This window comes from Gadus chalcogrammus, chromosome 12 (assembly GCF_026213295.1).
Source record: "Gadus chalcogrammus isolate NIFS_2021 chromosome 12, NIFS_Gcha_1.0, whole genome shotgun sequence".
Lineage (NCBI taxonomy): Eukaryota > Metazoa > Chordata > Actinopteri > Gadiformes > Gadidae > Gadus > Gadus chalcogrammus.
The window spans coordinates 12,714,439-12,726,975 of NC_079423.1; the positions used below are offsets into that span (position 1 = coordinate 12,714,439).

Sequence of the window (12,537 nt, forward strand, 5' to 3'; positions counted from 1 at the left end):
AACCAAAACCACGTGCTACATCCAAACCAGACCTCCAGAATGAAACACATTTACAAAGACAGAACTTGACCTTAACCAAATCAAATAAGGATCCTCAATAAAGATTGGTAGCATGGTGTAGTACAGATTGGGGTAATGTAGTTGTTACGTGGGTAGTGTTGTAGTGTGGGTCGTGTAATGTAGTGGTGTAGTGTCATCAATATTTGGCCTCATAAGCCCTTTGAGAGTGTAATGGTGATTAAGGGTTATACAAATATAAATGTGTTGAATTGAATTGGTGTTTGTGTATCAAAATGTGGTGTTGGTATTGTAGTGTGGTGTAGCGTAGTATCACGTATGTGGGTACGGTCCTGTTGGGAGAGCTCTCAGCCACAGCGAACCAGGTAATGTAGGGGGGGGGGAAGGAATCCTTCCAGCCAGCGAGGGGAGGGCACGGGAGGGTGAGCTGAGGGGTGAGGGCGGGGCAGAGGGGGTCCGGAGACACCCGGTCCCTCAGGGGCCAGGGACGCAAGCGTCATGGCCCCCCTACAGAAGAAGTGTGTCAGCCCTGGGGAGCAGGCTGGCTGGGAGGGGCGAGCTGACAGGCGGTGGCAGCTGAGGGGGTACACTAGGGCGGGGAGTGATGGGGCAAGAGCAAAGGGGGCGGGGCGTGGACCCAGTCTTACCCCATCCTCTGTAGAGCTCCCCCCCGAGGCGGGAGGAGAGGGGGCCGCCCTCAGCATGTGGCACTTTGAATATAGAACAGTTACTAACCGCACACACAAATAAATGCGCTATATATAGAGCGGAGGAGGCGGTGAAGGGGGGGCTTGACATGGGAAATATCAATTGCCCCCCGAGTAGAGGGAGGTCGGAATGGGGGGCGGCAGGGTTGGGGGGGGGGGGGGGGGGTTCATGGCTGAGCGTTAAAAACAACAACAGTAAGGTGGATTGGATGGGGGGGGTTGCATTAATAATTTTCTTAAAACCGGAATATGTCAGACCAGACTAGAACACGAATATGATTTTGTTGAATATGTGGGAAATTATTTACTACTACTTAACCACTACACTGTCTCTTTTTTAACCTTTTAACAGAACACGGTACGTTCGATTGTGAGCAGACAGGAGAGCAGATCTCCAGGACGATCAGACGACTTACCCAGAAACACTTTTCCGTTCCGTCTCTTGGGGAAGGCACCACTTGTGGCACCTGTCCTTTTCTACAGGAAACAGGAAATGGCTCATTTTGAAACACACCTTTGGCAGACACCTCAGTAGAAACAAACATCCTTTTTCCAATAGATGGGGAAGTATTCCTCATCATCTTCTGAGGGAAGTGAGAGTCTACTATGGGTAGGAAATGAAAAAAATATATCCACAGTCTTGAAACAGTTGTGGAAAACAACATGAATAGGAAAAGAATATTCATTGTCATCAGGAAAAAATGCATTGACATCATGTCACATTTCCATAAAAACACAAACTTCTCCAGCTCTTCAGTTTTTTTCGTACTAATTAGAAACGTATACATGGAGGGGGTTCCGGTTGCTCGAGTCATTTTGCTCTAAATACCTGCTGGCGCATGGGCAGGGTGAGGTTACAGGGCAAGGGGGAAACCCAGAAAACATTACACTCAGAAGCAACAGATCCACCATCAGAATGGTTCCTCAGATAAGCGGATGGGGCAGACACCACAGTCTGAATACGTGTCCAAGACTGAAGAAACTTTTACTATTCTGTTTTGGACCAAGGCTTCTTACAGGAAATAAATGTCATAAAAAAAAAGACAATACCAGTCTGGGTGATCAAACCATCATCACTTAAAGCACCCATTACACTAATATTGTCCAAATTACCTACTTGTTTTAATTCTGAGTATTTAACGTGAGCGTATCTGCCACAAATGTAAACAACAGCAATATAGCACTGGTTTTTGTGCCAAGACATTTTCCAGTACCTGCCAATTCACTGTCAGGTTGTCCACAAACAGTGTACTATTGACCGACGAAAACTGATACCAAAAGACAAATAGCTTTATTGTAATTGTTTACATTTCCGGCGGACGCGTTCGCACTAAAAGCTCTTCGATTAAAATCCTAACAAGGAAGTAATTATGAACAATTATATTGGTAATGGATGTTTAAGCGAGGCAGATGAGAGAAATGCAATGTTTTGATCCCCAAGATCGCTATTGTCCTTTAAGCAGCAGGTCCAGATCCACTTTTGACTTCATCAGTGTGACCCAATGGGAAGAGCAATAATACAGCCGTTGTAAAACTAGAAATCATCAAAGCCATTAGAACCACATGTTCTACCATGGCCGTGGTGGTCGAGGGACAAGCAGAGGAACCCAGACCTCTCTTACCCCCGGCTAACTCCTCCAGAACCTTCAGGGGTGTCCTGGGGGAGCCCCAGCCCCCACTGGGGGAGATAGACCTTTCCCAAGAGACCTTGGTCCCTGTGGAATGTTCTTTGAATGATCAACTTAAATGTAAAATCCTGATCCATCCCTGTGAACTAACAGGGAAAAGGATTTAGCAATAGCACATTTCAGCACCACTACAGAGGGACTCCCAGCTGGGAAGGTACCGGGCTCCATCCCCAATTCCCAGGGTCAACCTGTAGGCATTGTAGAGCAAAATAGCCAACCCATTTATGCTCTGATATTTCCCAGAATTCACTGCAAATAGTGTTGGATAAATGACTAAACCAGTACAAATCTGCTCAATCAACAACTGGACTCTCAATCGGACAATAGGCCTCATTCACCTTTCGCTGGGTGAGGGAATTGAATTTAGACTCTTCATTTAGTTCCCCTAACCGGCTAGCATTTTAAGCCAAGATGGACGCCAGGTGAATTAGGCCCTATTCCACTGACCTAGTTCACCTTTCAGAAAACAAACCAATTGTCAGTTTACAGGACGTCACTGGGCGGGGACGAACGAGGGGAGGACAGCTAGAGGGATGGATAAATAGACAGACAGACGGACACAACGTCCACACAGGGATTGCTGACACGCTGTAGCCCAAGAGGTCACAAGGGAGGGGGAATAGCAGACACAGGAGCTGGATACGACCAGCTGTTTCCAGCCTGTATCCGGCCAGGGAAATAGGAGCCTTCTGACAGAGAAGCAGCTTATCCGCGGGCCGATAGGACACGATCAATGAAAACATACCAGCAGCTTATGGCTTTGTTCTACACGATCAACCCATGAATCCAGGCTTATTGGAAACGATCATGGCCATTGGTACTGGTGTACACACACACACACACACACACACACACACAGGGAAAGAGCCTGATTTTAGGCAGGTGTTTGGATGGAAAAGCATCAAGTGAGGCGATTCTGTCTTATCATCATCATCATCTACATCTTCATCTTCATCATCATGTTGTTGTTCCCAGAAATTGGATAGGCTTAGCTACAAATCTTTCAGAGAAGACACGAGTTTGAGGGATGTTTGAAGATGCTCGGTACACACCGGTGAGTTCTGCTGACAGAGCACCGGCTTAAAACTTTTAATTAAGCACAGGAAGTTACATCTCATAACCTTAGGGCTAGGCCCTGTTGCTTTTAACACATTCCAAAATCCTTCATTAACACGTGTTTTACAAGCTGCTTTATAACATGTGGCTCCAGACCCAAAGGGTTTATGCTACCTGTCTGAGAAGCTTAAACTACAAAAAAAAACAGCTGGCCTTTGATTGTTAAGCCCAATGAGATGAATGCACGTTGATCTATAGAGTAGAGAAAGTTATGCTTCCCCTTTTTAATCTTAGTGTGTCATTCGTAAACAGGTTTGATTGAGCTTTTATTTATTTTAATAATAACATAAATAAGAAGGATAAAAAAATCCAAATCAAGGAACCAAAACATTACTAATAATAACTCGTCCAATCCTTACCTCTTTCACGTGTCTTTTAAGGTGCATGTAAACGCTCTGTCCCGTTTTGCGGTAATGCCTTTCCACATGTTCTCTCCCGAACCCAAGGAACGTGTTCATGCACACATACAGGCCCCCCTCGGATTCCTGCAAGAGGAAGAGCATCAAGATGAGACCAAACACAACACACACACAGACAACAGACCCCCACACAGCAACGCCACTTAGGAAAAACCATTTAGTCATTTAGAAGTCGCTTTCACCCAGAGTGACTTCAAGGATTCAAATACACTTGATTCTTTTGGAACCGAAGGCGTTGGGAACCTTGCTCAAATAATGCTACAGGAGGACCCAAGACTTTGGGGATAACACCAACTACCAGAGCGTACTTATAATAAGGTTTTGGGATAGCTGATGCAAATACTGATGTGGGGGGAGAAAACATCTTTAAAAAAAGCTAAATAATGCGGTTTGGGTATCACAAGAAAATGTCACGATAGAACATGTAGATATAGAGAAATGCAACCTCCCCTACTTGCTTACAGTATAGAAAACCACTAAAGCTGGTAGTTAGTGCTTGCTGTTTTCTCATCCAACGTATCATCATCAAGCACATTTGTATTAGTTAAGCATACAACCAATGCCTAATCCATGACTCTAACCCTCTACCCTTTGGGTCAACAAGGTGGAACAGCTTAGAAAGGCTGGCCACACATCCCGGTTGTCCATTCGTGAACAAGACAGTGCAGTCAGGAGCCATCTGTCAATGGGTCGCAGACTTCCTGGACTCAACCAATGGGATAATTATCATTCCATAAGACTTCCGCCTTTTTCCAATTTTGTTTTAAAGATGGAGAATGCGACAAGATATAGGCTCTTGATCTTACGCTCACGTCTGGGGTAGGCTCAATAAAACTGAGTGTCAACCCTTCAAGTGTCTTGAAGTGACACATGAGCCTCAACAGAGTGGAGTAAAAATAAACCATTCCTCAGCGCTACATGCTAAAGTCCAGACAGCTGAGTCACCTTTCAAATCTATTTTGTTTGTAAGCCTACATCCATTATTATTATGATTATTATGATTATTATTATTATTATTAGGGCTAAAATGCAGGCTTAGTCATGAATTCTGGGCAGTATTCATACATCAGGCCAAACAAGGAGGTTCTGCTGAACGCAAAGAGTTGTTGACACATGAGGTACACATTTAAGATATTGAAATTATGATAACTTACTGTAAAATGTGGATGGGAACATTTTGTATTAGCTCTATAAATATAAGGCCTAATCAGCAAGAGTAATTAATAGAAACATTACTCACCAATATCTTAATATTTTTGTCCTTTATTTTTAAGTGAGTCGATTACTTCAAGTGTTGAAACGTGTCGTAGGGTGTATCATTTAATAATCGAATTGTCTACTTTCAATTCATGTGTGAGGTTAAAAAAAGATAAGGCCTATACATTATAGGCAGATGTAGGGTCAGTATTGTCATTTAGCATCGGTGACTCCCTACTGTAAATGGATGAGTAAGTATTGGGTTTCTCCATTTCCGTTGACATTTTCATCATCCTTATCCCTTCATAAAAGCTACATATTGATCAATCGGCATCAATACGGTCAATGCCAGAATGCAGGCAGGTGGGTCAATGTGTCAATTAAATGGGACGGGTGCAGTTCCAGAGGGAAACGCGCGCCTCTTGTGATGTAAACACTGTTTCATTATTTATTTATCTCACACAGCCGCGCGCTCAAGTTCAGGGGACCGTCGGCCATGGAGGCGCCCATCAAGCACAGCCACACAGAAACCCGTAGCGACCCCCGTGTTAGGACAGACAAGCAACCGCTATGAGTAGGCACAAAATCCACATCCCCTCCCGTCATGGATTAATTCAGGGCAGACAGACACTTACTGGAGAATCGTAGGAAAAGGCACATTCGCTCTTGAAAACCCTGTCTCCTGTTTTGGGGACTCTGATGGTTGGCATGAACGGGACCAGCAGCTCTCCGAGATCTGCAGCCATCTTCGCATTCCTGCTCCTCGCGGCACAATGCAACGAGACTCACCAGAGCAGGGCTGTCAGGGGCAAGGATGCTATTTTTAAAGCGCTCGGTGTCCACATTCCTCCGGTTGCAGGGGGATGTCAAGCTGGGGAAAGAAACGACGCGTTGCGTTGAACTCAGAAATAATAACAAAAATACTAAAAGGAAAAACTTCGTTGAGAAAACTAGCTTGATTTCTTTAGCTTTTGCACCTGCGCATGGATTTCAATGCCCACCACGACGCGCTCAAACCGTGGTCCGCGGACCCGCCCTCTTTGGTGGGCGATTCCAAGTCAATTGACCATGCTTTTTACCAATAATTCCGCTATTCCGTTATAAGATGTCTTTCCGGAATTTGGTAGGCTCAAACCTAAAGCCATATAATGAGTGGACAAATATCTTTCAGGGAGTACAATTCTAAAATGAATTGGCCAGTTATTGTAGGAAAAAGACAGACCAAATGAAAGTATGCATACTGCGTTGTCCCACATGTTCTAAAAATGTGTCCCCAATATTCAATCAAAATTTGTTAACTACATAAATTATATAACATAAATTATATCTGCAACATACACCTGTATTTTGTCCATTCATTTTACTCGATGCTGCCACCGTGTGGCCAAGTAGCGTAGATATAAGAAACCAGTTCAACAATGAGTAATCTCTCAATACAGATATCTACATATGAATGCATAATCTTTAGGGACAAGATTTAATAATAGGAAGTGTTCTAGTTTCCAAGTAGTATTGTCCAAACCGACGGTAAGTCCGCGTGGCGAGAAACACTCTCAACTCATCGACTATGTTCTGATGACAATTTCGTTATTTTTTAGCTTTGACATCGACTAAAAGAGATTAACCAAAGTGACCTGAAATACCTACAAAAAAATAACAAACAATGGACGAAGTCTTGGCCCGGATATCCGTTATCTTATCCAGCTACTCTGGAACCCCAGACATACTGCCCATTGGCCCTAGAGATACATCGTAGTCAGACAACAGCAGATTTTTTCTTTCAATAATTAATTATATCTAAATTATAAATCATATACATAATCATTTAATTAATTAAATAAATAAAGAGAAACTGGTGCAGAATCAAAGTACATCATATATACTTTATTTAAGCAGAGGAGAAAAAATGTACAAACAGTGAGTTTCACCACCACGATGAGGATTTAAATTTGAGTGTGGTGTTTAAGTGTCTGGTGTTGACTTGGGGCTGTGGTCGATGAGGCCCTTGTCCACAGTCCCCTTCTGGAACCAGGGGCCGTCTCCCCTCTGTCTCATCTGGCGACGCACCTCCAAATGGGCCAGTCTGTGGAATGGAAACCCCCAACAATATTGAAGACAAGCCTACAATATAACAAGCAATCTTACCTCTGAGAGGTCATGGCTAGAACTTGGTGATCAGGTTTGGATTTGAAAGCTGCAACTTTGCCAGTATCCAAGATTTGAGGAAACTATCCATTTACAAACGTAACCTACTGACAGCTGGCAGGGAGGTATTAACTCAAAAGAGATGATGATGGTAAGCAGATCTCTTCAGCACTAATCAATAGATACCGACTTTAAAGGCTGTTTCCTCTCAGGTTGTCATAGTTACTGATGCTGCTTCGGTATCAGACTAAGCCAATACAGGCAATCCTTTCTATCTTATAATAATATAACTGCCCAAGAGTGTCAGGTAACAAACCTTTTCCATAACCCATTTTGATTATGTTCTGCCTACAATCACAATCTACGCAATCCAACAGATTCAGTTGGCGCATGTTGATGGATTAAACATGGCTTCCCATGGCTGTGTCGTCATAGAAAACCGACTCTTATTCAACATGCGTGCACTTTGGACTTGAAACGTGGTGGGTTACACATTGGTTACATTTTGATCACAGGGCAAAAATCAAATAACAGTAACAGTAAGTGAAAATAAAAAGAAGGCATATACACATGAACGATCGAGGTGGATGCGACCGCTGACTCCGATGGACACACTCACCTATGCTCTCCCTTCTCCTGCTCAATCTGAATAGCAGCCATCATCTTTTCATAGTCCTTCACTGGGGAGTCGTAGATGTTACGGGAAATAAATCGGGTGATGGGATGCTGCAAACACACAGTCAAACATGTTAATGTTATCATTAATGCAATCCATATGATAAGTATATGATTTTCATATGCTACTACTACTACTACTCACAGTACTTAAATCACACTCAACCTACACATCATCATTAGCTTCATGTGCACGTTGTTATACAAGTTAGGCCCAAACTGTATTCATTTGCCATTAATAAAATGCAGCTGGGAAGCATTGAATGTCTGTCAATTGTATTAATATGAATGCTCATTGATTGATCAACTTTCTGGTCTTTTCTGGGTGTTAAACTATTTAAATAGACTGGCCAGAGAAGGGGAGCAACGTACCCTGTAGTACTCCCAGTACTCCGGTTCATAGCCCTCTGGGATTTCAGCCAGCTCTGCCTCACCTGGAAGTTTAGAAAAACACAGGTTCTGTAAACTTCCAATTATAGGGAAGTGCACTATTGACCAAATGGAAGACTTTGAAACCAAAAGTGATCCAATAAAAAATCTGTGAATATTAGAACATTTGTCCAAAAACAATTAAAAAAATGTATATGTTACTATGTGCAAACAAAGAATTTATTTTGATGCCTTATTTTGCTACTGGTATTTGTTGACATATTCATTCATATTGCTTTAATAACAAAAGTCTTACTTACCAAAGAACACATTTATAAATGTTATGCCGGCAGCCACTGGAATTCCAGTCAGGAGAATATAATATTTCTGAAAGTAGATTTTTGCATATATTTCAGCAGTGTACTAGTATTGAGAGAGATGAACTTGATGCCTTAAGCACCTATCTATCGGATTCTAGGGTATTTAGAAGACACTTTTGTCCAAAGCAACTTACGACCATTCATACATACACACACCGACGTGGTGACAACCATGCAAGGTGAACGACAGCTCGTCGGGATTAGTTAGAGTTAGGTGTATTGCTCAGGGACACCTCAATACTCTGATGGGAGGAGCCGGGGATCGACCTGGCAACCTTCCGGTATCAAGTCAACCAGCTGTACCTCCTGAGCACCTGCCGCCCTCCTTGACCTCAACATGTCTTTACTTGACCAAGCAAATCAGTTTACTTGGTCCTTTATAATACATGAAGACGCACTACTCACCAACAAGCGTAGAAATCTGGTGTCATAGTAGCCGCTGGGTTTGACCACAAACAGCTGCTTACCATGGCCCCAACGTACTGCCACTGCAAGACAAGGGTTGCATTTTGCGTGTCAGTATAGTTTTTGAAAAAAATTGGCCAATTTAAAGTTCAATAAAACACTCTGATGGTGCTTGATTTAAGAAATATTAAGCGAGATGTAATTATGTATCGACCTGTGCTTTAATCTTAACCTGGAGCAAATCACCACCAATGTTGGAACACCCAACTCAAATGTGTTTTTAAATCTGTTTAATTAGCAAAGTGTCTCATTGTAACGAAAGAAAGATACTGAACATCATTATTATTATTATTAGTAACATGCATAAAGAACTTAGTCATTTGACCCGAGAAGGAAGGCTGACAACAACTGTATACAGTAGGTGACTGCAACGACTGAAAGCTAGCAGGGAGCTAATGAGTGAAGCACAAGGTCACAACAACAAACGACAACTATTTAGGTAAACTATCCACAAATTAAACGATTCACATAGTCGGTTACCTTGTTCCGTTTTAGGAATATTTCTTGTTAGCAAATTTGACACCTTATTTCCAGATTTTAGAGGACTTAGTCTGGCTGCAAAGGCAGCAGCAGACCGAAGAACGCTCATCCCCACCATCACTGCTGCATGACACCACCTAACAACAAGCTTTCCTATTGGCTGACCAGTGACAATGCTAAATAACCATTAGAAAATGAGGCTATGCTTGAATATTTTTCATAATTTATTGGTTATTATTGTAACATAAAAACGACAAAATATTATTTTAAAAATGTAATGAGCCAACCACTGTGTTTGAATTGGCAACTTTATTATATCGGTTAATTTAGAATTGCATGCTGGGAAATCCGTGACCGTGTATTGGAAACATGGCGGCGACCTCAGCAGGACGTGTTCTGGCACTTTGCAAACAATTTCATAATGTTGTGAGGATATCTTCAACCATACCTTCTCAAAACACAGGCATTTGTTTAACGAAGTCTTCACTTGCCAGGTAATTAATTGTTTGATTGTATTATTTAGTTTGAACCCTACCAATTTCCATTACATTCTAGGAAGGTCTTGGACAGCTATACGTCTAATCTCTGTTGAATGGTCAAGAAGATGGGAATGTGAAGTTCATCGTGAACCTCCTCAGTAACTGGGTTAATACAATTGTTCTATGGCTATATGGATATATGTTGCTTGATAACTACTATGATGTATATTTATTTTTATTTGGATTAATCTCGCCTGCAGGCAGAATTTACTAGCCGGTGCTGCTTGTCCCATTTGGCCCGTTGTCCAATGTCGTCCTCTGCACACAACCATCAGCAGAATGGGGCTGGAAGAATTCTTCGACCTCCCTGAGAACTGGGGAGAAAGCACAGTGAAGTCAGGTAGAGATTATATTGTGTACCAGATATCTAACGGGGTGAGTAAATAAAGCTCCCTTTTCAATCTATATTTGCTATACTTTTGGTTTAAGGTGCACCGTGGACTGTAACACTTCTGAGATCCAAGAGCAACGAAGAACTACACAAACTATGGTGGGCTTTGTATTTTAATTACTCATTCAAAACTATACGTTGTTGTTTAGTCGGACACGTTTAATAGGTCTCTTCTCTTCAATCCAGGTACTTGCTTCTGAAAGAGAAGAACATGCTGATAACTATTGAGCAGGAGGCGAAACGTCAAAGGGTTTCGATGCCGAGTCCAGAGAGATTAAAAAAGGTATAATTAATTAACTTGTGTGTGTACTGCACTACAGAATATTAATTGGCCCTGAAAATAATGATTTCAGTACCGGTTTATGAAAAGGTTATATTAATACAGTGCGACTGCGTTGTTGGCCAACCCTAAATATCATTTATATCTGCCACTTTATTGGTGCCTTAAGCGGCCAATAAAATTCACCATCAACAAAACTTTATCAGAAACTGATCCATTCGGCTTTGCCCTCCTGGTAGATCGAGCGGTCGATGCAGAGGCTGGACAAGGTGGTGGAGGAGAGGGAGACAGCGCTGAGGCTGCTCCAGACCGGCCAGGAGTATGCCAGGCCTGCTGACTGGAGGAGGAATCTGTTTGGAAAAGTGGTTTGGTAAGGGAGAGGATAAAGAACTTGTCTTGATGAAGTAATGCTAGGTAACTCTTTATTTATTTTTTTAGAGCTCAACCAATATTGGCCTATCACAGATATATTGGCATCTCTGTATGTTAAGTTATGAAACCTTTAGAAATGATGACAATTTTTATGAATGTTATTACCTCTTTATTAGTCCTTGACGTTGGTGGTTGAACCTGTAAATTCTTTCACTGAGCCCATCCACATAAACACTCATAATTCACATCATGTTCTGTGTGAAGGTTGGTGGCTCCTCCCCACACAGTTAATTGGTTGCTTTAGCTCGGCTGATATAGCGATATCGGTCATATTTTTACTTCATAAATCCTGTATTGATCGGGCGTTAATCACTTTGTATGATTATGAAGTAATAACGTATACAAATAGCCATAAAGACAAATTGAGGTATTTGTTTCAAATGTATTTGTTTTATTGCAACTATTTCATATGGACCTAATTTGGACAGTGACCACTGGCTAAAAAATGACCTGTGAAAATATTTAAATGGGAAGAGTACGAAATTAGATGGACATCATTATACTCGATTTTTCCAACCTTGAGCAAATAACAGAATTGAAGAGAACATGGAAAATTCAAGTGCCCTAAATGACGTCTGTGAATGTTTCGCTCAACAGGCACCGCTTCAGAGAGTATGCCATTCCGTGGTATATGAACGCAACGTACAAGCGAAGGAGGTTCTACACACCATCATTTGTGAAGCCACATATACGGTAAGCAATGCAGAAACACTGTTTTCCCTCGTCATGGGAAGGTTAAGTCATATGCAACCCATGTTGTTGCATCTGGTCCCAACCAGCAGGGGGCAGGGTAGCGTACTGGCCACCAATGGTCCAGTCTACCTGTTGGGGTCGACTTGCAAGACGCCTAATCTACTAACTGCGCATGAATAAGGCAACAGCCGGGTCTGTGGGCATGGTGTCCTCATTATGTAATTTCCTGTCTCCCAGGCTGCGTATGGAGAAGAACCTCCGGACGCGAGCTAGGCAGGCGGACTTGGAGAAGAAGCAGCTGGCCAAACTCAAGGAGAAGTTTCCTCAAATGAAAGCCTCTTCATAATTAATGTTTTTTTTTTTTTTTATCTATCGAGTGCTTGGATAGAACTCCATTCACCCTACTCGGCTGTGTAAATCCAATTACATTGAATACGTCAAGTTGCTTGTCATCATTGGAAATTTGTTGAATCTGTTGTCTTTGTATTGAATCATTAAAGATTATGTGAGTAATTATTTGGTTGTAACCTTAATTATAGACAT

At 42.2% G+C, this 12,537-nt stretch overlaps 3 protein-coding genes across 8 annotated transcripts in view; 1 reads left to right on the forward strand and 2 right to left on the reverse strand.

Moving 5' to 3' along the window:
• Positions 1-6,152, reverse strand: part of usp13 (ubiquitin specific peptidase 13) — a 31,486-nt gene extending 25,334 nt beyond the window's left edge. For 3 of the 6 annotated variants that reach the window (XM_056603236.1, XM_056603234.1, XM_056603232.1), the window contains exons 1-3: positions 5,781-6,152; positions 3,889-4,014; positions 1,142-1,202 (exon numbers count right to left, since the gene is read on the reverse strand). In XM_056603236.1, coding sequence (XP_056459211.1) covers positions 1,142-1,202; positions 3,889-4,014; positions 5,781-5,891 — 298 coding nt within the window. In that variant the 5' untranslated portion in view covers positions 5,892-6,152. The remainder of the gene's footprint in view (positions 1-1,141; positions 1,203-3,888; positions 4,015-5,780) is intronic. The other 3 variants (XM_056603237.1, XM_056603235.1, XM_056603233.1) reach the window with 2 other exon arrangements.
• An 850-nt stretch (positions 6,153-7,002) lies between these two features.
• ndufb5 (NADH:ubiquinone oxidoreductase subunit B5) lies at positions 7,003-9,799 on the reverse strand. Its single transcript, XM_056603241.1, has 6 exons — positions 9,660-9,799; positions 9,120-9,202; positions 8,655-8,721; positions 8,338-8,399; positions 7,910-8,016; positions 7,003-7,228 (listed from the first exon to the last, which is right to left on the reverse strand). Exons 1-6 carry the CDS (start codon positions 9,775-9,777, stop codon positions 7,108-7,110), a joined length of 558 nt encoding a protein of 185 aa, XP_056459216.1. The 5' UTR covers positions 9,778-9,799; the 3' UTR covers positions 7,003-7,107.
• A 214-nt stretch (positions 9,800-10,013) lies between these two features.
• On the forward strand, positions 10,014-12,510 carry mrpl47 (mitochondrial ribosomal protein L47). Its single transcript, XM_056603240.1, has 7 exons — positions 10,014-10,153; positions 10,399-10,538; positions 10,628-10,688; positions 10,776-10,872; positions 11,109-11,239; positions 11,899-11,994; positions 12,232-12,510. Exons 1-7 carry the CDS (start codon positions 10,029-10,031, stop codon positions 12,338-12,340), a joined length of 759 nt encoding a protein of 252 aa, XP_056459215.1. The 5' UTR covers positions 10,014-10,028; the 3' UTR covers positions 12,341-12,510.
• Positions 12,511-12,537: the final 27 nt, after the last annotated feature.

What these genes read in the sequence shown, in the direction of transcription:
- ndufb5 (XM_056603241.1), bottom strand. Translation starts at nt 9,777, where the DNA reads ATGGTGGGGATGAGCGTTCTTCGGTCTGCTGCTGCCTTTGCAGCCAGA. An exon ending in CCAGATTTCTACGCTTGTTG is followed by an intron (nt 8,722 to 9,119) that starts GTGAGTAGTGCG and finishes ATCTACTTTCAG; the next exon opens with AAATATTATATTCTCCTGAC. An exon ending in ATTTATAAATGTGTTCTTTG is followed by an intron (nt 8,400 to 8,654) that starts GTAAGTAAGACT and finishes CTAAACTTCCAG; the next exon opens with GTGAGGCAGAGCTGGCTGAA.
- mrpl47 (XM_056603240.1), top strand. Translation starts at nt 10,029, where the DNA reads ATGGCGGCGACCTCAGCAGGACGTGTTCTGGCACTTTGCAAACAATTT. An exon ending in AGAAAGCACAGTGAAGTCAG is followed by an intron (nt 10,539 to 10,627) that starts GTAGAGATTATA and finishes TTTTGGTTTAAG; the next exon opens with GTGCACCGTGGACTGTAACA. An exon ending in TTTGTGAAGCCACATATACG is followed by an intron (nt 11,995 to 12,231) that starts GTAAGCAATGCA and finishes CCTGTCTCCCAG; the next exon opens with GCTGCGTATGGAGAAGAACC.